The 21,893-nt window shown below is 43.2% G+C and overlaps 1 protein-coding gene across 2 annotated transcripts in view; it reads right to left on the reverse strand.

Moving 5' to 3' along the window:
• Window positions 1-21,893, reverse strand: part of Sgpp2 (sphingosine-1-phosphate phosphatase 2) — a 117,914-nt gene that overhangs the window by 48,587 nt on the left and 47,434 nt on the right. For both annotated transcript variants that reach the window (XM_005395497.2, XM_005395495.2), the window contains exon 2: window positions 21,526-21,684. In XM_005395497.2, coding sequence (XP_005395554.1) covers window positions 21,526-21,684 — 159 coding nt within the window. The remainder of the gene's footprint in view (window positions 1-21,525; window positions 21,685-21,893) is intronic.

Consider the following 21,893-nt stretch of genomic DNA (forward strand, 5'->3'; position numbering starts at 1 on the left):
CAGATGATACCAGTTCCCAGGGTGGTTGCCCTGGCCACGTATCTGCTCAGCCAACCCAGGGCACAGCCAAGCGGACTCTTCATTTCTTTACCCACTGTTTATGTGTATTTCCACTCCGTTTGGTGTCGTGGGCGATGCTGTCTGCACTGGGAAAAGCCAATTTTCATACTCATTTTAAACAACTATCAACATGAAGGTTATGAACAGAGGTGGCTACTACCTTCGTGTGTCAAAACCTACCTCAAAGTCTAGAGAATGAGTACATGGTCTTCTCAAACACCCTCAGATCAGCTGGATGTTTACAGAGAGCTCCGTTTGTCCCTCACTCTCTTCCTTCCCCTTTCCCAGCGATCACTTCTCTTTCTTCCAAAGTGGAAACAGACATGTTGGGATAAACATGGACAGCGCTTACCTCCTTCTCTCTCTGCTTCGTGCTCCCATCCGACCTCCACCACCCCCACACCAGGGGAAACCTTAGCTTCATGACTCACTGGTCAAAGCTGGTTGCCTCCCGGCCCATGATGTAGTCTCTCTCTTAGGAAATTTCTAAACATGGTGACATGAGAGAGCACCTCAGCCATGAAGTTCAAGTGGAAAGAATCTCTCGTACCTCGGGGATGGGTACCTTTCAGCCACATTAACTGAAAGACTGCTTCTCTTGCCCTTAGCTTTAATTCTGCCTGTTGGTGGTAACCATCTGTCAACCAAAGAGTCAAGATGTACCTCTGGTCAGGCCAACGTCAGAACTTAACCTTGTAAGTTCCAGCCCAGCGCACTGGCCTCCTGAGTCCTCAGACTTTCTGGCCAGGGATGTCTGGTCTAGTGGGCTCTATGGAAGACCTTAGTGTAAACATAGAGACACTCACGTGTAGAGCTTAACCACCCCCCCAAAAAAGTAACTGACCCCTTCGTTAAATGAAAAGATTGTGAAACTAAAATTAAGGATTTGAAAAGGTATAGTCCTGTAGACATGTAAATATTCTGTAGTCCTTTAGCTCTGAAAACCAAGTTTCTGCCTCATGTTGGACGCAGTGACAATGTTCTCCCTCAGAAAAGCCATCTCTTTCCTCTTCTCCCCCTTCTCTTCTGCTTCCTCCTCCTCTTTGGCAGTGCGACTTCATTATAAGGTAGAGAAGAAAACACTCTCTGCCCCTGTGGTTAGACACTGTGCTCCTGAAGAGCCAGTCTTTGAGCAGGAAGGGACAGGAGCCTCAGAAGTCCCCTGCCTGACGCCTGCTCACTGCAGGGAGCAAAGAAAGAGGCTGGACCAGCAGAGGCGAAGGAGGGGAAGAACCCAGGACGCCACTGATTGTCCAGTGGGTCAGTGAGTGATTAACAGGATGTTATTAGGGAGGGCTGTCGATCACCCCATCAGCACCTCCCCAATGGGACCGTAATCAGGGCTGTAACCTCCCTATGACCCTTTTTAATGAGAAAGCTTAGGGTGAGCCTGCCAGAATCTGCCCTAGGGGCACGCAGTCACATCCCTCCTCTCCTCTGCGACTCCCACATTCCACCACAAGACCGAGCTTCAAATGATGGCTCTGAGGAAGGTATACTTACAGTATACTTACTTACTTTACTCATGCACTGTCTTCCTGGGTCTCAATTACAGTGGAAGTTTTATTTTAAAGAGGGCAAAAACCAACTCAAGTTTGGCCATGTATTTTCAAACAGTCTGGGAACCTGAGGCAGGAAGATTGCAAATTTGAGGCCTGCCTGGGCAACTTAGTGAGACCCTGGGGAGGTCACTCAGTGCAAAGGCCCTGGATTCAGTCTCCAATAACACACACACACACACACACACATACACACACACACCATCAATCTGTCCATCCATCCATCCATCTAGCTGTCTTTTCAGAAAGCTTGCTCACTGGCCTATTGAAATAACCTTGAGAACACTGATTTCCATATGAATAAACAGACACACCAGTCAGAAAGAGTGCTGATAAATTTCAAACATCCTATACCTGCCATAAACAATTTAATTGTGAGGTATAAGTAAATTATAAGTAAAGTCTGTACCAAATACTTCCCCCTGAGAAAGGCCTTCCCTAACTACCTTACTTAACAGCAGGCCTCTCCCTGCTCTTTTCCTTTGCCCTTTTTATTTTTCTCTCTAGAAGTTTACCCTGCCTACATTTTACCTTATATTTTTATTTTTAATTTTTTTTTGTCTCTGTTTGGCTGAGGATCAAACCCAGGCTTTCACACGTGCTAGGCAAGTGCTCTACTACTGAGTCACATCCACAACTCAAAATTTTTATTTTACCAGCCCTTCACTACATGGAGTGGGCGCTCTGTCTTGCTTGAAGGTCAGTGTCTGGAATGGTGCCTGATATCGCTTAGGCACTCAGGTTTGTTTTTTTTTTTTTAATGAATATGTGAATGAAGGATGCCTCCAGGGATTCAGTGATTTTTTTTTTTTAGAAATTAATGTTAATAGTATCATGACATACGGAATTGAGATTAGCTCATCCAACCTATTGGTGTCACACAGGAGAAGTCTCAATGGATGACGTGACACTCCAGGACTCTGGGTGAGCTCAGGGTTGAGAGAGCAGAGCTCCTGACCCAAGAGTCCATGTTGTGTCACTCACTGTAAGGGAGGCTGGGAAGGAGTAATGTGTGGAGCAGGCCAGGAGTAGAGGTGTTCTAGAAGCTTCCAGAAGCTTCTGCTTCTGTCCAGTCACATGGCTTCTCTTACTCCTCCAAGAAGAAGCTCTTTGGTGCCTGGGATTTCCTGGCCTGGGATTCTTTGCCCCAGGCCTCAGGGGAATGGCTCTGTCCCACCCTTTGTACACAGAGACTGAAGGTCATTTCACATCATATTTTTACTATTTTACTCATGAAATAATGTTTCATGATATGGAATTTTCTATTTGTTGTATTACATCATTGTTCATGAAGTTCTGGGTTTGGGAGAATTTTGGATTTTTGATTTTCAGACTAAGGATCCTCAACTTGTACTTTTATACTGAAGAAACCTCAGTATATTTCCACCGCTTCAAAAATTGTCTGGAACATATAAAGAATTAAAAAACATCAGCCTCCCCAAATTCAAAGACCCAATCCAAAAATGGGTAGCTGAGATGAATACACACTTCTCAGATAAAGAAATGCAAACGGCAAATAAATACATGAGAAGATGTTCAACATCATTAGTCATTCGAGAAATGAAAATTAAAACAGCACTGACATTTCATCTTACCCCAGTAAGAATGGCTAGCATTAAGAAATCAACCAATAACAAGTGCTGGCGAGGCTGTGGAGAAATAGCAACTATTCTCCTCTGCTAGTGGGAATGAAGACTGGTGAAACCACTGTGGAAGTCAATTTGGAGATTCCTCCGAAAACTAGGTCTAGAGGTCCCATTCAACCCAGCTATTCCCCTTCTGGGTATTTTCCCAGAGGATCTAAGAACATCATATCATAGCAATATATATGCACCCATGTTCCTAGCAGTGCAATTTGTAATTGCTAAATTGTGGAAGCAACCCAAATGTCCACCCACTTAGGAATGAATAAAAAAATTGTGATACTTTTATATAATGGAATATTACTCAGCTATAAAGGAAGATAAACTCGAGACTTTTACAGGTAAATGGTCACAACTAGAGACCATACTCATAAGTGAAATAAACCAGACCTCCATGTGTAAGCAATGTATTGTCTCACTAGTGTAAAAACCTGAAATAGTGAATAAAAATTAGGAGGTATGAGAGACATTGTGAAATGAAAGGAAACTGCTCAAAAGTAAAGAGCAACTGGGATGAGGGGAAAAGAGAAAAGAAAGAAGGAGAAATTATGTATGCATTATATACAGGATAGTTAACATAGTTGTATTACTGACTTCTATCACTTTACTAAAAAGAACAGATAATGATTATTTGATCAATCGTGCATGTCTCTATTTATTTTCCTGAGAAACCACTTTGAAGATATCAATACGTGATACAGCAACCACTGTTAATTTCCTACCACTTTGTCTGTAATTCAGTATTGCTTGTATTGTTCTTACGCTCTTTTGTAAATGGATGTCTGTTTGTTAATATGTTTTCCTTCTTTTATTTTTAAAATAAAATTTAAAAAATAGATTGATAGAGGTGGCCTAGTTAAAAAAAATTGTTTAAATGGTCTCTGCTTCAGGAAATTATGCACCTGCCTCACCTGTGGTCCCACACTAGTTCTTTAACTGTGTACTAAAAACTTTCTGCCTGATAAAACTCTTCCTGTGCCTCTTACTACTAATCTTGAAAATTATTTTCCAGTGGTGACAGTCAGTGGACCTGTAAATGTATTCCACAGATAGGATGGTTAGGTTCTTTATCTGCACTTTGGAAACCTCCTCACACCTTGTTGGGAGACACTTCCAAGTATCAAGGTGAAGGAACAGTAAGGACCCACCTGGCAAGGGTTAGAGACACAGGCATCACAGTGGCTTTTCTAAGGCTGATGCCTAGGCTGAGCCCAGCCAGACTGCAGGGGCAGCAGGCAGGAGCGGGTGAGAGTGTGCAGGGCACAGGACCCAGGAAAGAAGCATCGCGTAGAATATGCATGTGTTTGGGACTCGGGGCTGTGATGGGTTTGGGCAGTCTCACTGGCAGCTCTGGTTCTAGCAGCGGAAAGGGCAGAAAGAGTTAAGGGTGGGATTTAGGCAGAAGTTTGAGTGTGAAAATCCCTACAGGTGATTTCTTAGGTGCTTGGACACAGAAATGTGTTTAGAAGTTCATATATGCGCTTGAGTAGATCACCCTAAATCCTATGAGAAGGACGGATTTGTAGATTCTAAGGGGGGCAGGAGGCACATTTAATGTGGCTGCGGCGCGTGAGACTGAGTTCTGAACCCATAACACTCTTCCCTAAAGCAGAATTTAAAAATTCATGTATTTGATGCAATTACTCAATGTTTTGGGTGTCCTGATAGAAGTAAAAGTGATTTTCTGTGTATTTCTAAATGATAGAGCACTCCTGAAAACTTATGTTGCTTGGGAGCTATTCATTAAAACAATAAAACAAGGCTGTAGACCACTGGTGTGAATGAATGGCACTGAAAGCTCTAAAAGGTTCCCCGTTACTGCTGTAGGCTGTGCGGACACAGCTGGGAAGGAGGGATTCTACAGCAGATGCTTGTGCTCCCGTTCGTGCTGGAAAGGCTGGCTCTAAAATAAAGTAAGAGAAAATACAAAAAATAACAGAATATTTCCTTGCAGAATGCGCTTTATGGTTACGTTTCAATATAGTTAGAACTAGTGGTTGTCAATTGGGAGCTATAAAAATATAGTTAGGAAGTCACTTTGTGTTTGAGCAGAAACCTTGAGATGTCTACCTACTTTTCCTACCCAGTATAGCAGCCTAAAGAGAGCCACACCAAATAATTCTCTTGTTTATCCGCTGTTTTGTGAAGGACTTCAGAGCCTTGCTAAAAGGTATTCTACAACACAAAAGATGTGGATTGACCCAGGCCAGTGGCTCATTCCTAAAATCCCAGCACTTGGGAGGTTGAGACCAAGGAATCCTGAGTTCAAGGCAAGCATGGGCTACATAGCAAGATCTTGTATCAAAAAACAAAACAACGAAAGAATTGTAGATTAACACAGGGAAGGAAACACAGAGTAAACTTGGCCTAAAATGATTCTTGGAAGTAGAAACTGTAGTGCAACCATGCAGAGGTATTCCACAGTTGAATTCTCACTCATAATCTTTGTCAAGTATAAAACAAATTGAGATTCAAGGAAGCTTCTAAGCTTCTTCTATGAAGAAGGATTCTGATAAGAAGTGAGCGGGGGGTCTGCCGCAGTGAGACCATGGAATCAACAAGCATCTCAAAGATGAGGTAGAATGGGACAGGGGGGCACAGGTAGAAAGACCTGGGTGTGAAAGAGGGGTGGAGGCTGGTTAGGACAAGGAGCAGCAATCGTTTACCCTGAGGTCAGATTATTCTCAGAGCTCAGGAGGCGCTGTATGCTGGTGAGGGTGGGTCAGGTTCAGGGGTCTCCGATGAGAGAAACTCAGTTAAGCTGGGTGGAGTCCAGGTAGCAGGGATTTTGTCCTGATTGGCCAGTGGGGGCAGGGTTCAGCTAATCATTTATCAAGCAAAGAACTGGAATCTGGAGGGTCTGATCTGGCTTTGTTGTAGGTAACAGGGGGCTATCTGTGAATTTCATGTAAGCCACCTAGGGAAGGATGGTGGTTCCTTATAGCAAATCATCTCCCTGAGCACACAGGGCTTGAGACTAGTCTGGGCTACAGAGTAAGACCTTGTCTCAAAAAATAAAAAGTTCACTCTTTAACGTGTGTGTGTGTGTGTGTGTGTGTGTGTGTGTGTGTGCACTGAGGATTAAGCCCAAGGTCTCATGCTAGGCAATGCTCTACTACTAAGGTAAATCTTCAGCTCTTTTGGAAGAGTTTATTTTGAGACAGGTCTTGCACACTTGCCTGGGCTGGCCTGGCTCACCCTCTGCAGGAGCTAGCACTACAGACCTATGGGGCTGCAACATATCTTCCGGTGATGATTTCCATAATGGTTCTGGTTTTTGAGCAAACATGCACTAAGGGAGGGCACGTATGAAAATGAAGGCAGCTGGCAGAGGGTGGGTAATCTTGCAAACCACTGCTGTCCCCTGGCAGCTTTTCCTGTGTAAGTTAATCTTATGACCTAGTTTTCTAAATTTTCATAACAGGCTGCTTTCCCCATGCATAAACGCTCTCTCTACATTTACCCTCTACAGTGTAGTCTCCTGGGTCCTTTCCAAAAAACTCATTTCCCCTAAAGAGATCCTTTGTTTTAGACTTAATGCAATATGATAGAATAAAAGAGAATGAGCTAGGGTGCTACTCATATTCAAATTTGCTTCACTGTTTATGTGTATATTAACACCTTCAAGTTACTGGTGGGTCTGAGAAGAATACATTTGATCTTCCACAAAAGAGAAGGACACTGAGATGTGGAAGAAGGACGGAGAAAAGGAAGGAAACAGATGAAAAAATTAAGATGTGTTTCGTACAGGTACCAATTCCCCATGAAGTGTGGACTCCTTACGTACTGGAAAGATGGGCTAATGAAAACAAAAGCGGAGGAGCTGTGCCATCTTCACAGCTGTATGTTCCTCTCAAACATTATTTTTAGAAACAGTGGAGAACTGATTCATGGTTCCTATATTCTTTCCTACTTACAAGTTCTCTGCATCCTATTTTTGGATATAGAAATGGTACAGTGCCTATTTCTCCTTTGCTTATGGCCAGCTGTTTTCAAAGTAGGTGAAGAGGTGGCCCAAGACAATTACACTACAATCACATTACCTTATGGGGCAAGAGAATGTCAAGCTTCCTTATATTTGTCAGAAATAGTGGAGGTGCACCTGGACATGGTCTAGCAACAAAACACTCATGGGTGTAAGACTCCAACCCCAGAATTACAAGGGCAGTCCTAGGCTTGATGGATTTCCTAATAAAAGATCTGGAAGATCTTCAAAAATAGCTATGTTCATGTTCTTTGTGGGAGAGGGGGTAGTGGGGACCGAGTCCAGCACTCTGTACCCTGTGTATGCTAGACAAGTGCTCTGCTGCTGAGCTATATCTCTAGCACATTTTAATTCTGTCTCCCTTCTTCCCTCTCTCCCTCTGTGCCTCCCCCACCTCTATTTCTTTTTTCTTTTTATTTTTGAGACAGGGTCTCCCTATGCAGTTCAGGTTGACCTTGAGCTCACTTTGTAGCCTAGGCTGGCCTTGAACTTGAAATGATCCTCCTGCCTCAGCCTCCCAAGTTCTTTTTTTGAGACAGGCAGGATCTTGTCAAATTGTCCAGGCTGGCCTCAAACTTGCTATCGTCCTGTCTTAGCCTCCTCATATCTGGGGTTACAGGTGTGTATGCTCATATTCTTGATTGTATCAGTCACTACTGCTGAACTCCAGAAGATCTCAATTTTGGGGACTGGGATGTAGCCCTTGCACTAGGCTCTGGTTCAGCTCCCAGCGCACACACACACACACACACACACACACACACATACACACACATACACACAATCAATTAATCAATTTCAGATTGTAAATACTGGTCAGAGTCCAAATGATCCCAAAGCAGTTTTTATCTCTGCCTAGGTTTTGATTTAGATGCCTATTCACCTTAACTTTTAGGATAATTTCCATTATAAAACTTCCATTCCATTTACCAAATATATATTCTGAATCATGGTTCATGCCGAGCATGGCGCTTTGTGTTTTAAACTTAAAGGTAACTCCCTATGAAGGTGCTAAATGGTTTCATATTTCTCACACAAAATTTCTCTAATATATGTTTCTCATGAATGTACAAACTCAAAATTAGCATTCTTAAGAGTCAGATAACAGGAGGTTGGTGGTTGAACGCTTGGCGATTATGCATGAGGCCCTGGGTTCAACCCCAGCACTGCAGAAAACAAAAACAAAACAAAGCTTGAGCACATCTGTTCAGGTTAATGAGACATTTTAAAACAGCAACAGACACCTGATTGTCTGCAAGTGTGGCCTAGACAATGTTAATGATTTAATCTGCTCAGTGTTACATACACCCCTCGTTGATTGCCCTCTAGGATAAACATTCTTTGTAGATTAGTAGATTTTCTTAAAAAAGTGAGCATAAAACTAGCCTTTACCATACACTCAAAAGCTTTCTAGGGTGCAAGTCTATTTCTCAGTTTCTGAATGTAGTCTCCAAAATGGCCAACACCTCAAATAACATTCAGGTCATTTAAAAAGCTTAGCCAAAAAGTGACCAAACAAGTTCACTGCAAGAAAGATAGCCTCTTTAATAAACGGTGCTGGAAAAACTGGCTCTGCATGCCAAAGATTGAAACTAGACTCATGTCTATCTCAATGCACTAAACGGAAGTCAAAATGGATCAAAGTTCTAAATATTAAAATGGGAACACAATCTCCTGGAAGAGAAACTAGGTAAAAATCTTGAAGACGTAAGTATAGGCAGAGAGTTCAAAGACCCTATCCAAAAATGGGCATCTGAGATGAATATATACTTCTCAGATGAAGAAATACAAATGGTTAATAAATATATGAAAAAATGTTCAACATCGCTGGTCATTCAAGAGATGCAAATTAAAACAACACTGAGATTCCATCTCACTCCAGAAAGAATGGCTAGCATTAAGAAATCAACCAATAACAAGTGGTGGATGGGGCTGTGGGGAAAAAGGAAAGCTTCTCCACTGTTGGTGTGGGTGTAGACTGCTACAACCACTGTGGAAATCAGAATGGAGATTCCTCAAGAAGCTAGGATTAGAGGTCCCATTGGACCCAGCTATTCCACTTTTGGGTACCTTCCCAGAAGAATTAAAAACATCATACCACAGCAATATATTGTACCAATGTTTATGGCAGCATAATTTGTAATAGCTAAATCCTGGAAACAACCCAAATGCCCATCAACTGAGGAAAGGATAAAAAAGATGTGGTATTTTTGTACAATGGGATACTATTCAGCCATGAAGAAGCATAAACTTGAGACTTTCACAGGTAAATGGATGCAACTTGAGACATACTCATTAGTGAAATAAATCGGACTTACATGTGTAAACATCACATTGTCTCCCTGGTGTGAGAAATTGAAAGAGTAAATAAGATCTAAAGTACAATAGATATTGTGAAATGGGAAGAAATTGTTATAAAGGAAAAAGGAACTAGAATGGGGAAAAAGGAAAGGAAGGAAGGGAAAAGAGAGGAAAAATGCAAGTTACTATTAGTGTTTCTTAGTTCATTACTTAGTTCATTACTTAGTTCATTACTTAGTTCATTACTTAGTTCATATACTATTAGTGTTTCTTAGTTCATAGAAAAGGAATGTTTGTGCTAATATTGATTGGAAAATTTTTCATGCCCATATCTTGTACTCTGGGTAACTGTTTTAAAGATAATAATGTGTGACGAAGTAACTATTGTTATTCTCCTATCACCTTGTCATGAAATTTTTTTTTTTTTTGGTATTTTTTCTGGTACTAGAAATTGAACTCACAACCTTGCACTTGCCAGGCAGGCACTGTGCCGCTGAGCTAAATCCCCAGCCTCATGTTTTACCTTTTTTCCATATAAAAAGAAAAGCTTAGTCAAGTGCATGAACCCTAATCTTTTTTAAAATAAATTCTAACTAAATACCCAAGATATGGTCTTCATTGGTTACAGAAAAATGGCTGCTTTCAGCCCAGCACTACGTGTCCATCCTCCTTAGCTAAATGCTTTCCCCAATGGTACAAACACCCACACCAGTTGTTCAACCTCTTTTTATTTCACACAGCAACTACTTAAGTAGCGTCCTCAGCTGGCAGCTGTTACAGGTGTGTGACCAATTGTAGAGTTCGTATTAAAGGCAGGGTTTAGTGTTCCCCTTTGACTGAATCTACCATTGTGACCTAATAAAATAAATCATCCCTTATTTTACTCTTTAGCCTTTGTTTGCTTACCAGTGTGAGTTTAAAGGCAAGCAAGCTTAGTACTACTACTCACCAGTTGCTAGTTCTAAGTCAGAGTTTTCTGGAAAACCTTCAGAATGTTATTTCCCAGCCCCCCGCAGTCAAATTGCTATGTGTTCAGAAAGTATTTTCAAATTGAACAAAACATTTTTTTCTCTTCTGATTTCAGAGCCTATGAACGCCAGAAGAATTTAATTTTAAAAAGAACAAAAATATAACATCTTTTTCTAGTTAAATCTGAGCATATGCAATGCAAACAATGAATTTCTGTGCACATACACCTCTGTCTCTGTCTCTCTGTCTCATGAGGGCTTGTTACCCTACTTTACTAGTAAAATGTGTGCAGTGTAACATAAAGAAAGGCGAACAATTTTCACGTGGTTTAGAAGCCAAGTCTCCTAATTTGTAAGGGGGAATTAAACCATCCTTTGGTTCAATTATTTTCTAACGTTAAAAGATTTATGAGTCTTCTTCAATCACATTCACATTTGTCATGAACTACAAGTCATGTATAAACTTGTATCAAACCATTTATCACAAAGCACAGTATATCTGGGCATGGAGGCACATGTCTGTAATCCTAAGTACTCAGGAGGCTGAGGCAGAAGGATCGCAAATTTGAAGACAGGCTGGGCAACTAAGCATGATCCTCTTCTCAAAATAAGAAGGACTACTGGGTACTAAAAAAAAAAAAAAAAAAAAAAAAAGAAAGGAAGACCAGGGGTCATAGCTCAGTGGAAGAGCACTTGTCTGGCCCCAGAGTTTAATCCCCAGCACTATAGAAACAAACAAACAAACAACAGAAACCGAAGCAAGATATAAACTGTGAACTGTGGGCAAACATAGCAAAATAGACAGACAGATGGAAAAGTTGAGGGACCCTCTAATCAACAAATGAGTCAGGGTTTGGGGAACCTTTTTCTTATTTTTCAATTTTTTATTAGTGTGGCTTACTTTTTGTAAAATGAAAAGTAAAGTGAACATGCTACATCCCCAGAAAAGCTAGACTGTATTTAACATAATCAAAGGAAAAGGCTACTGCAGAATGCAGGGGTTACAGGATTCCGGAGCCGGGTAGTTATGGGTTCAGATCTTGACTCTCCTATCTCAGGCCTCAGCAGCAGGACAGCATTCTCCCATCATTTCCTCTCCCTTAGAATGCAAACAGTAATGGTGCCTCTGCCTTTCTTCATGATATCTACAAAGGCGATAGCCCCGAGACTAGCTCATAAGTGATGGTTCTTGCTGCACGTACAGCTTTAGTTGTCTCTAAATGCAAACAGCTCAGGGCGAAGAGACTGGTGCCCCAGAAGGCAGGAAGCTTCAGTCTCCCAGGTTATTCTCCAGCTGCTTGAGGCCCACACCAACCACAGCGCCTTCTGGTGGACCAATGCATACCCTCTGAGGCCAGGATCAGAAGGAGAGATATCAAGGTCTCCATCAGAGTGGGCCCTCTGGCCAGCGAGAGTGTCCTGTGCTGTCCCCCTGGAGAGCAGAGGCTACAAAGGCTCCTCCAGGGAAGCTTTGCCCTGCATAGGTGGGAAGAGAGGGAAGAGGAGCCAGGACAGCCACTGAGTCTTGGGGACACCTGGCACCCAAGGGTGGAAGCGCCGGAAGACGGAACAGGAAGCTCAGCGTGAGGAAAATGCTCAGACCCTGTCCAGGCAAAGCCATCTCCCTGTAAGAACAAAGGTTTCCTCCTTTCTTTACTGCTTCTTGCTACTTGGCTGCTTTGCAATTTAGGCTCAGGAAGGAGAGCAGGAAAGAGAGCCCAGGAAGGACAGACCTCAGGATTAGCAGGCCGCCGTCTTCAGTCCTTTACCAGGTTCCTGTGGGGCTCTGGCCTTTGGCTAAGTGCAAAACATCTGAGATACCCAGTGCAGCAAATAGGAGCAGGGAACTCACAGGGGACACAGCACGGAGGACTGGAAGGACATTGCTGCTGTACCTCTGGGCACTTGCAAGGAGACTGACGCTACATGCCACCCTGCCAACCGAATCAGTGAATCAGCAAGCATGCTGGGGAAGGGAAGTGCAGCTGTGGGATGTGGCATGAGGCACTATTTCATGTAGTGCTTGTGTCGCCTTGGGGAAATGACTCAAACCCCTTTGGGTGTGCGGTTCTCATCTGTGAAATGGGGTTCGCGTGTGTGGGGCAGAGGGGTGAGAGGGTTATTTCCCAAATAGCCACCCCGAGACCCAGATCCACTCCAGAATGTGGCTTCACCAATGACGCTGAGTAGTTTTTAGAAGAGAGAGTTGTTAAGATTTTATTTGAAAATTTCATCCAAAAGCAAGTTTTGATGGATTCCATCTTTCTCCTTTTGTTTTCCAAATGAGTGAGAATAGAACCTGAGGCAGTATCCAGTCCAGACCGGTGGCACTGGAAGAAGCTTAGGGACCGATTCCCCTGCAGTGATGGGAAAGCAGGTTTACCCAGGACAGAGAGGCTGAATTCCTTGGCTCTGCTTTGTCAGGATGTGCTTTGGTTTTGGGTCTGGATATGTCCTGGCAAGAGCTTTTTTTTTTTTTTTTTTCCTTGATTGGGAACATTAACAGCTAGAATGAAGTCAAATGGGGAAAAAGAAGAACTAACGCCTCATCAAAACTCGGCATAGAATGCTTAGGGGTTTCTGTGTGTGTGATCTTAACAGATTCAACCTAATTTCATTTTTAAAAATCTCTTCCCTCCCGGACCCTCGTACTGCAAACAACCTTAGACCTAGCTAGGCTTTAGAGCAATGGCCCATGCACACAGTAAGCTCAGGGAAGCACCAAAAGTGGTACATAGTTGGGACCTGGTGTGGTGGTGCATGCCTGGAATCCCAGTACCTTTGGAGGCTGAAACAGGAGTGTTGAGAGCTCAGAGCCCAGGATGGCAATTTAGCGATTTAGCAAGGCTCTGTTGTCCCCCCAGAAAAAGTAATACTAAGGAGTGCCAGGCAAGGCCTCTGTCTGTGAGCATGAAACTTTTGCTCAGTCAGCAGCATCCAGGTTGTAGGAGGCGGTGAGGGGTGCTTGTAAGAAGAGGAGCGGCGGGAAAGAAGATGCACACATTTTCCACTCATCTTCGCTCAGAGAGAAAGCAGTGATGTGACAGTGAAATCAGGAGGCTTTTGTTTACCACGAGTCAGGCTAATAGGCTTCTTATAAAAACCTACACTAACACGAATACTTCTCCTCATTGTTTCAGAACTAAACCAACACAGTGAGTGTAACAACCCCTTGAGAGACATGTACTTAATATTTAACTAAGGCTAAATTACAGATTCTACTTCAGAGCGACTGAGCAGAATCCCTGACGCCTCCTTCTAGTGCATTCAATGCCAGTTAGAGAGGGCTACAATCTGGCCATTGTCCATCCTGCTCAAACACTCATTAATCTCAGGGGAGGACCAATTTAACAAGCAGGGAGATCTTTTGAAGTCACTGGAGAAAGCAGTTAAACAGAGGATTAGGAGATAATCACACTTAAAGTCATCTTTTGGCACTAAAATTGACCCCAATCTATGGGTTGTGAATTACAGGGACAGGGCAGGCTTTTTTCACCTCCCTAAATAACAGGGTGACAAAGTCCTGCCTCAGACACCGGTGGCAGCTCACCCACATCTGCAAGGACAGCACCCTACTTGGACTTGTTACCACAAAGCTCACCTTATAACCAATTTATAGAACTGTTTCATAAAATGATACCCACAACAGTTAGGCACTACCTAGTAGTAGGCACAATCTCAGTGTAAATTTAGGCCTGGTTTGTATGACAGGTATGAATTAGCTAGCTATTCATAAAAAGAATATGGGAGCTGGAGAAACCATCATTTATACTGGAGATCTCCAAACTAAATTAATTTGTCTTGGAAGAAGAGACTCAGAAGGCCCTGCCAGAAGGAGTCTTGTGCTTTTATGGTTTATCACCAGGACTTTCCCCCTCTCAGAAGCTTTTCAAAAATCTATCAAAAAGGGGTGAGGTGAATTTATATTTGGAAAGAAGTATTTTCTTTTCTTTTGTGGTACTAGGGATTGGCCCAGGGCTGTTGCACTGACTTACATGCTCAAGTGTTTAAAAAATTATTTTTGTATTTTTAATTTTGAGACACGGTCCTACTGAGTTGTCCACGGGGTACTCCTGCCTCAGCCTCCCAGAGTGCTGTGATTATACGCATGCTCCCTTGAGTCCAGCTAAGCATTTTCTTTAAAAGTGCTCACTCACTTGTGCTGAATACAAGATAGCAGGCAATTGAACTGTTATTTAGCAATAGATTTGCAATGCATTTTAAACATTATCTGATATTAAGGAGATTCACAATGCAAGAAAAAATAGGTACAGCATTTGGTTTGCAAAAGAGATGAAATATCTCCTTTCCTCCCCTCCTCTTTCTGAATGTCATCCCAGGTGGCATTTGCTCTTCTCCTTCTGCTTTTACACCATAGTTGGACCACTTCTGATGGTCCTTTACACCATAGTTGGACCTCTTCACATCACATCCATATAACAAAGACCCATGGTCATGTTACAGGCCTCAAGAGAGCGCTACCTGGGTTCTTTCATCTCAGAGGCAGGGAAACTGCAGGGCGGAAGCACGGAGTGGCTTGAACAAGGTTTCACTACTAGGATTATCATCCTGGCCCCTTGAAGTTCCAGAACCCTGTCTACAGAGCTGTGGCCCTAGTCAATCATCTATCCACCCTAAACTCAGCTGTTTGAGCCAATTACACCCAACTTATGGACTGGCCAGGGATGGGTGGAATTGTGGGATTGATTACATAATAGCTGCACCAAACTCTTGAAAATCTGAATTGAAAAACAGCTAGTTACCAGCAAATGATAGGAGTTAAAAACATAGGATTCACAGCTGAACTGCAGCAACCAAACTACTCACCAGCCTTAGTTCCTGTGAAGTTCTGGCCCTTAGGTTCCCTATACACTTAAAACATCCACTCCTTTTCCTGAGCGAGACTGAGTGGATTTGTTTTTCTGGAAACTGGACACACTACCTCTATTACATCAGCTCTGTGCCCCTTTTGAAAGGACAAGTCTCTATTCCAATCTCCTACCTGCTGATATTGGTAAGAGCAACTCATCACTCACTCTTACTATAGGGACTCCTTGCTTCCCATCAGGAAAATGACAGGAAGCCAAGCATTACTAGCAGAGATATTAACCCTGCCTAGAAACGGTCAGAAACAACCAGGGCCTTTGGTTTATTCAGAAACACTATGAGATGGATTTGGATAAGATAACCCTTACTTACAAAGACTCACACACATGTTAGAATGGCAGGGGATGAATCCCTGAAAGATGAAAAACTAATGATTGAGAAAAAAGGCCAAAAAAAACCCTCACAGATAAATTTTAACTTAATTGGAATTCAAGCAACCAGATTTTCTGAAAGCTGGTTCTCCTGAAGAGACTGTTTTATAGACAGGGAAACTGAAGCTCAAACATTAAGTGGCAAGGAGAGGGGCTCAGGAGGTCACCCCTCAGGGGCTCCGGAGGGAGTGAAGAGGTTTGTGCCTGAACTAAATGGAAAACCCAAATAAAAACATGCAAACTCCTTCTTGTTTTGTCTTGTGTATATGTGTGCGTGCGCAAGCACGTGCATGTGTGCATGCGTGTGCATGCGTGCTCATCCGCATGTGTGTTACTGTGGATGGAACCCGAGACCCCCTGCATGGTAGGCAGGTGCTGTACCACTCAGCTACAACCCCAGGCCCCATCCAATTTTAAAGGATTTCACTAGGTCACTACTGATGATATTGTAAAATTAAGTACCACATCTCAAAGTCTTGAACTTCTAAAAATCTTATGTAAAAACACATTGCCTGTGAGGCATGGAAAATTCAGCATCATTCTATATCGGTGACTGGTAGAATCAGTTTTTAAAAGCCCCCTCTTGCAATATCAGGCAATGTGTTTAAAATACATCTGAAATATATTGCTTGAGAGAATTCCTGAAAAGGTAGCCTGACAATTCACAAATGTTAATACAAATGGCTAACAAAGATATGAGAAGTGTTTCCATTAGAAATAATCTATGAAATGAGAAATAACAGAGATACTGTTTTTTTCTCCCATTGGTTACATGAGTGATGATATAGAAATGAGAACACATGAAGCTCAGGAAAAGGAGTTAAAATGGGGTTTCGCACACACCGAATAGGGGGCGCTGACATCAACAGTATTTCTAAGAAAATACTGTAGCAGTATGCATCACCAGCCTCAACAGTTCTATCAACCCTACGTGTGAGCAGGAGGGCTGCTCTCATAGGAATAGGCCTATTACTTCTGAATAGATGACAAACTTCATTTTGGCTTGGTCAGGACAAAGTCCAGAGACTAATCTGCGGTTCAGCTTTGAACTAGCATGGTATATTAAACGTTAGTCTGGGCTTTAATCTTCAGTGGTATCTGAATTCCTCCTAATTTTCACTTGTATGCACTTATCTCATTTTTAAAAATCTTGTTACAAATGCGAGGAAATGTCTGTGAAAAGACATATATTTTACCAACAGAGAAAAACAGCTTTCCAAACCTCAAGGATCAATTGCAGTAGCAATATTTTGCAAAATGAAGAAAAATTTTATTTTGGAAACAGTGAGGGAGATTTTGCTTCCTGTTACAGTATAATTTTAAGGCTTTTAGTTTTATTTTTGGCTAGCACCATCACCACGCCAAAGTGGAAGGCAAGCAATCAGATGATCACTCATTCAGATACCGAGTCATCTACTCCTTTTTATGGGAATTGTGTGTGTGTGTGTGTGTGTGTGTGTGTGTGTGTGTGTGTGTATTGCACTCTGGGCCCTTGCACTGAGCTATATCCCCAGTCTTTTATTTTATTTTTTAAATTTTGAGGCAGGGTTTCAGTAAGTTACTAAATTGCTCAGGCTAGGCTCAAATTTGTAGTCCTCCTGCCTCAGCCTTCCAGAGTTCTGGGACTACAGGTGTGCACAACCACATCCAACTTCTTTATGGGGATTCTAATCAGGCAGTGCATTCACGAGCTTTCCTGTCCAGATGGCTAAGATTCTTTTGAGCCAAAGATAGGTTTAAGACATTGATATGGGGCCGAAGAGGGACATATGGCTTGATTGATGCATTTCCCTGGCTAAGTTTTCTGGGATAAATACCATCGCCTGGGCAATAAAGGTAGCTAGAGGATATGCAACATAGTGTTGTTAAGAGCCATGGAGTATCCTGAAACACAACCAATGCCACAAAAGTGAATCATTTCATAAAGACTCAGTTTCAGTGACTTAAAAGGAGAAAAAAGAAAGAGTGATGCTCTTCCTGCCTCTTAGCTGTATTCTAAGACCAACAAGAACTCCCTGGCAGAGGAGGCCTGGGGGCCAGGACCGAATCCACTTTGATCTTGGACAATTATTTAGCTTTTCTATGCTTCAGTTTCACAATCTATATTTTTTTAAAATTTTTTTTGGTACTGGGAATCGAACTCAGGACCTTGTGCGTACTAGGCAAGCGCTTGTGCCTGTTGAACTATATCCCCAGCTCTTCACAATCTATAAAATGGGCTGGCAATAACTACTCAGGATGGGTGGGGAATTAAATGCAGTAAAATATATAAAACACTATTGCAGTGAGGGGCATTGTAAGCACATATATTAAGTGCGCGGTGTATGACGTGACTTTTTATTATTCAAAGAGTTACTATCCTCACCTATAAAAGAATGCTTACCCATGGTAATGAAGTTCAAGTCAGTTAATGGACGCAGACGGCAGTACAAGATGTACAACAGGAAGCAGGAACAATTATGATTGTGAGGAGAGCGAGCAGTTAATACAACCATAAATTCTGTTAAGCCATTTCAGAAGTAAGAGTCAAGTGCAATAGGACAAATGCTTTTTAAGAGCAATAAAACCTGTGGAGTCATCTGATGACAACTATTGAATTAATATAAAATTTGACAAGAATTGTGACACTCTGGAACAAACAGCTGTCTTCCAATGTATTTTGGGGGAGATAAGACATTTACGGTCCTAAACTTTCAAGCTCTGAGCCTTAGGCAATTAACATTTGTGAGTCCCATCCCTTGAAGGGGCGGTCACTAGTTTGGAGATGTCCCTTACATGAAAAAGGCCACCTCCACCTCTGCCAGAAACTGAGTCCCAGGCTGGCCAAGTACAAGGACCCCTCTGGCTCCATCCCAGTCTCTTCCCAGCCCCAACACAGCCAGGAATTTTCCTTCCCCTGTGCCCACCTTCAACACCGAGCCAAGACAAACATCTCTTCTTAGTGTCCCAGGGCTCACACACATGCACACCTACACCTTTCCCGCACCTCTCCCCAGTGGGATGGGCTGGTTCTCTCTACCCAGAGCTGGCAGGAGCCCTCCTTGACCCCGCTTGCCTAGCTGCCCTGATGCATTGTTATAGAGCTCTCAGTACAGGCATGAGTGGACCAAGGCCACGGAACCAATTACAACATCAAGTGACTCAGGACAATCTGCAGACTCATTAGGTTCTTCCTTTCCTCACCCAAAGGCCACCGGAACCCTTTCAAATGAGGAGGCTAAGGCACACACTAACAGCCAGTAATGACAATCGGTGAGTCTTCCACCATGCTGGGTGTGCTGATGCACGCCTGTAATCCCAGCACTCTGGAGGCTGAGGTAGGAGGAGGGGAATTCCAAGACAGACTGGGCTACATAGCAAGACCCTGCCCCCCTCAAAAGAAGAAGAAAAAAATATATCATCCATATTTTCTTATCAAGTCTGAAGGTTTCCTAGCTGGTTGGAAAGTTTTCCACTCTCAGTGAGGGAAATTAGTGGTCTTCAGCTTGCCACATACAGTGTAAGATGGTCCTAAGTTAATAAAGGTGCTTCACATCTTAACATCATCTGGCTCACTCGATCACCAGCATGGGCTTCTCCTGGAAACACACACACACATCATATATACATATTATACATATACTGTAATGTGTATATATATACAGGAAAATAAGTGCAACTGAAGCACATGGATCTTTCCTGGGTTTTCAGATCTTCAGCAGAGGAGGGAGCCTCCCCCTGCTCCTGCTCCTGCTCCTCCTCTTCCCCTTCCCCCTCCTCCTCTCATTCCTCTTCTTCCCTTACACAGTGCTGCCCTAGCCAACCCATGGGGCTTCCAAAGGCCAGAGGGGCAGTCCGACCAACATTCTCTTTATGATCTGTGAGAAGCATGTGCTTTTGCAGGTTCTCCGGTCAGACTATTAGACAAGAGCTAGACTTCAGGGGAAGGCCAGGCAGGAAGCTGGGATAGGAAGAGCAAACAGTGGCTTGCAGCTGTACAGCAGAAAGGGCAAGAGGCAGAAGGAAGGTGGGGGAATCGGGCATGGCTGAGATGAGAGGTTTGAAACCTGGGCTCGTGCATCTGCACTGCAGGGATTCCTTGTTCAGTGGACAGAGAAGCTGACACTGAAAAACCGGAAGCCGACCCCGCAAAACTAGAGGACTTCATATGAAAAAGCAAAAGATCGGACAACTCTGAGCCCCTTTTCCTCTTGGCCCACAGGAGGATGCAGAGGCCGCTGCCCCGCAGTGCCCCCAGGTGGCCGCTGGTGAGTGGATCCCCTCGGCGCCCCCGACCCCACCCAGGAGGCCATTATGGGCTTCTCCCTCCCTGCCCCGGAAACGGGACTGTATGGCAATTGAGTCCGCTCCACTTGTTCTATAAAGGAGAAAAACGCCAAGAGTGGGAAGTCCCTTGCCTGTGTTCACATAGCATTTCCTTTACCTCCAGCCCAGCCCCTCTGCACTTGTTTTTAGGGCAGAATCTAGAGAGGGAAGCCGTCCTGCCTCAAACTTTTCTCTTCTTGCTAAACTCCTGTGACCATAGAACTGGCTGGTCTCTGAGGTCTTCCCTTCACCGACAGTCACTTTGTCGCCCTGCTCACATAGGTCGTGTGTGTCCTCCCACCGTCCCCACCACACCCTGTACTTCCGGGAGATTCTGGGGACACAAATTATTAACCCCTTTGTGCAGACAGGGAGCTCAGGCTCAAGGCCGGGGGACACAGACCAGCTGAGCTGCACTTGACCCCAGGCCCGTCCAGCACTGAAGCCCACATACAAGGGGTGATCAAAAAAAAGGTGAATGTTAAATGTTTATTATAGTAAAAGACATATTGCCATTAATTCCCCTCAAAATGTTCCCCCTTGCTTGGAACATACTATCGTATCAAGTCCCCTTCTGTGAGGGTCTTCAGAAGGCCTGACTGAAAAACGCTATGGATGCCACTGCTGAATACTATCTAGCGGCAAGGCAGGACCTTCAAACATTATGGTGAGCCTTCATTTACCTTATTTATTACCTTATTCACCGGATCTGGCACCATGCAACTGCTGGCTCTTTCCCAGTGTCAGAATGACCAAGAAAGGTAAACATTTTGGACTGATTAAGGCCATCAAAGCAGCCACCACAGTACAACCAAAGTACACTGAAAGGACTTCCAGAACTGCTTCAGAAAGTGCCAAGAATGAATGGAGATGTGTGTTTGAAGCTAGGAGGAGTAAAGACAATAAGTCTTTTACTGGAATAATATGTTTGTTTAAACAGATAGTATTTTTCTATTGTACTTGCCATATGCCATTTTGCTCACAGATACACACAGTCTTTTTTTTTTTTTTAATAATGCATGAAGAGGGGCTGGGAGGTCAAAGCCTCAGGAGGGGCAAAGACAAAGACGCTCCAAGTCAGCCACTGTTGACTGGGTGTTTACAGTGATAGAAGGGATTAGCAGAAGACTTAGAGGGCAATGACTCAGTGGGCAATGGTTCCCTAGATAAACAAACATTCAAAACTCACTGGCCTGAATGGGAAGTGATAGGGCACTGTGGAAAACAGGGTCTCACTATGTAACCCAAGCTGGCTTCAAACTAGAGGTGATCATCTTGCCTTTGCCTCCTGAGTGCTGGGATTACAGATGTGTGCCACCATGACTAGCTCTGTATTCTATGTGACTTTAAAACAAACAAACAAATAAATACACACACAAACAAACAGAGAATATGATGCAAAGTACTCAGGTATAGCAGTTGTTAGGAAATCCTAATAATACTTACCACCCATATTAAGACCAGTCTTCTGGATAAATAAGGATCAATATTCCAGTGAGTGAACGGAAGAAATGTGATGTAGAACACTTCTTGACCCAGAGCAGCTGAAAATCTGAACAGGTAATAGTAGAAATAATTCTTCACAATGTACTTCTTCTCATAAGCCTGAAACACAAAAGGACACTCTGTAAGTTCATCCCACATGTGCCTGGGCAGCAAGTTTGAGCACCCCCTGCCTGAAACTTGTGGGCCTCTATAGCTGAGGAGTTGCCTCCTTTCTCATTGCCTTACTGAGGTTTCTTTGCCATTAAACTACACTGAGGTTGAACTTTGATCAACCCCAGTTTGTTCACACTAATTGTTTTGAAAATTGA

This window comes from Chinchilla lanigera, unplaced genomic scaffold (assembly GCF_000276665.1).
Source record: "Chinchilla lanigera isolate Chin_1 unplaced genomic scaffold, ChiLan1.0 scaffold00052, whole genome shotgun sequence".
Lineage (NCBI taxonomy): Eukaryota > Metazoa > Chordata > Mammalia > Rodentia > Chinchillidae > Chinchilla > Chinchilla lanigera.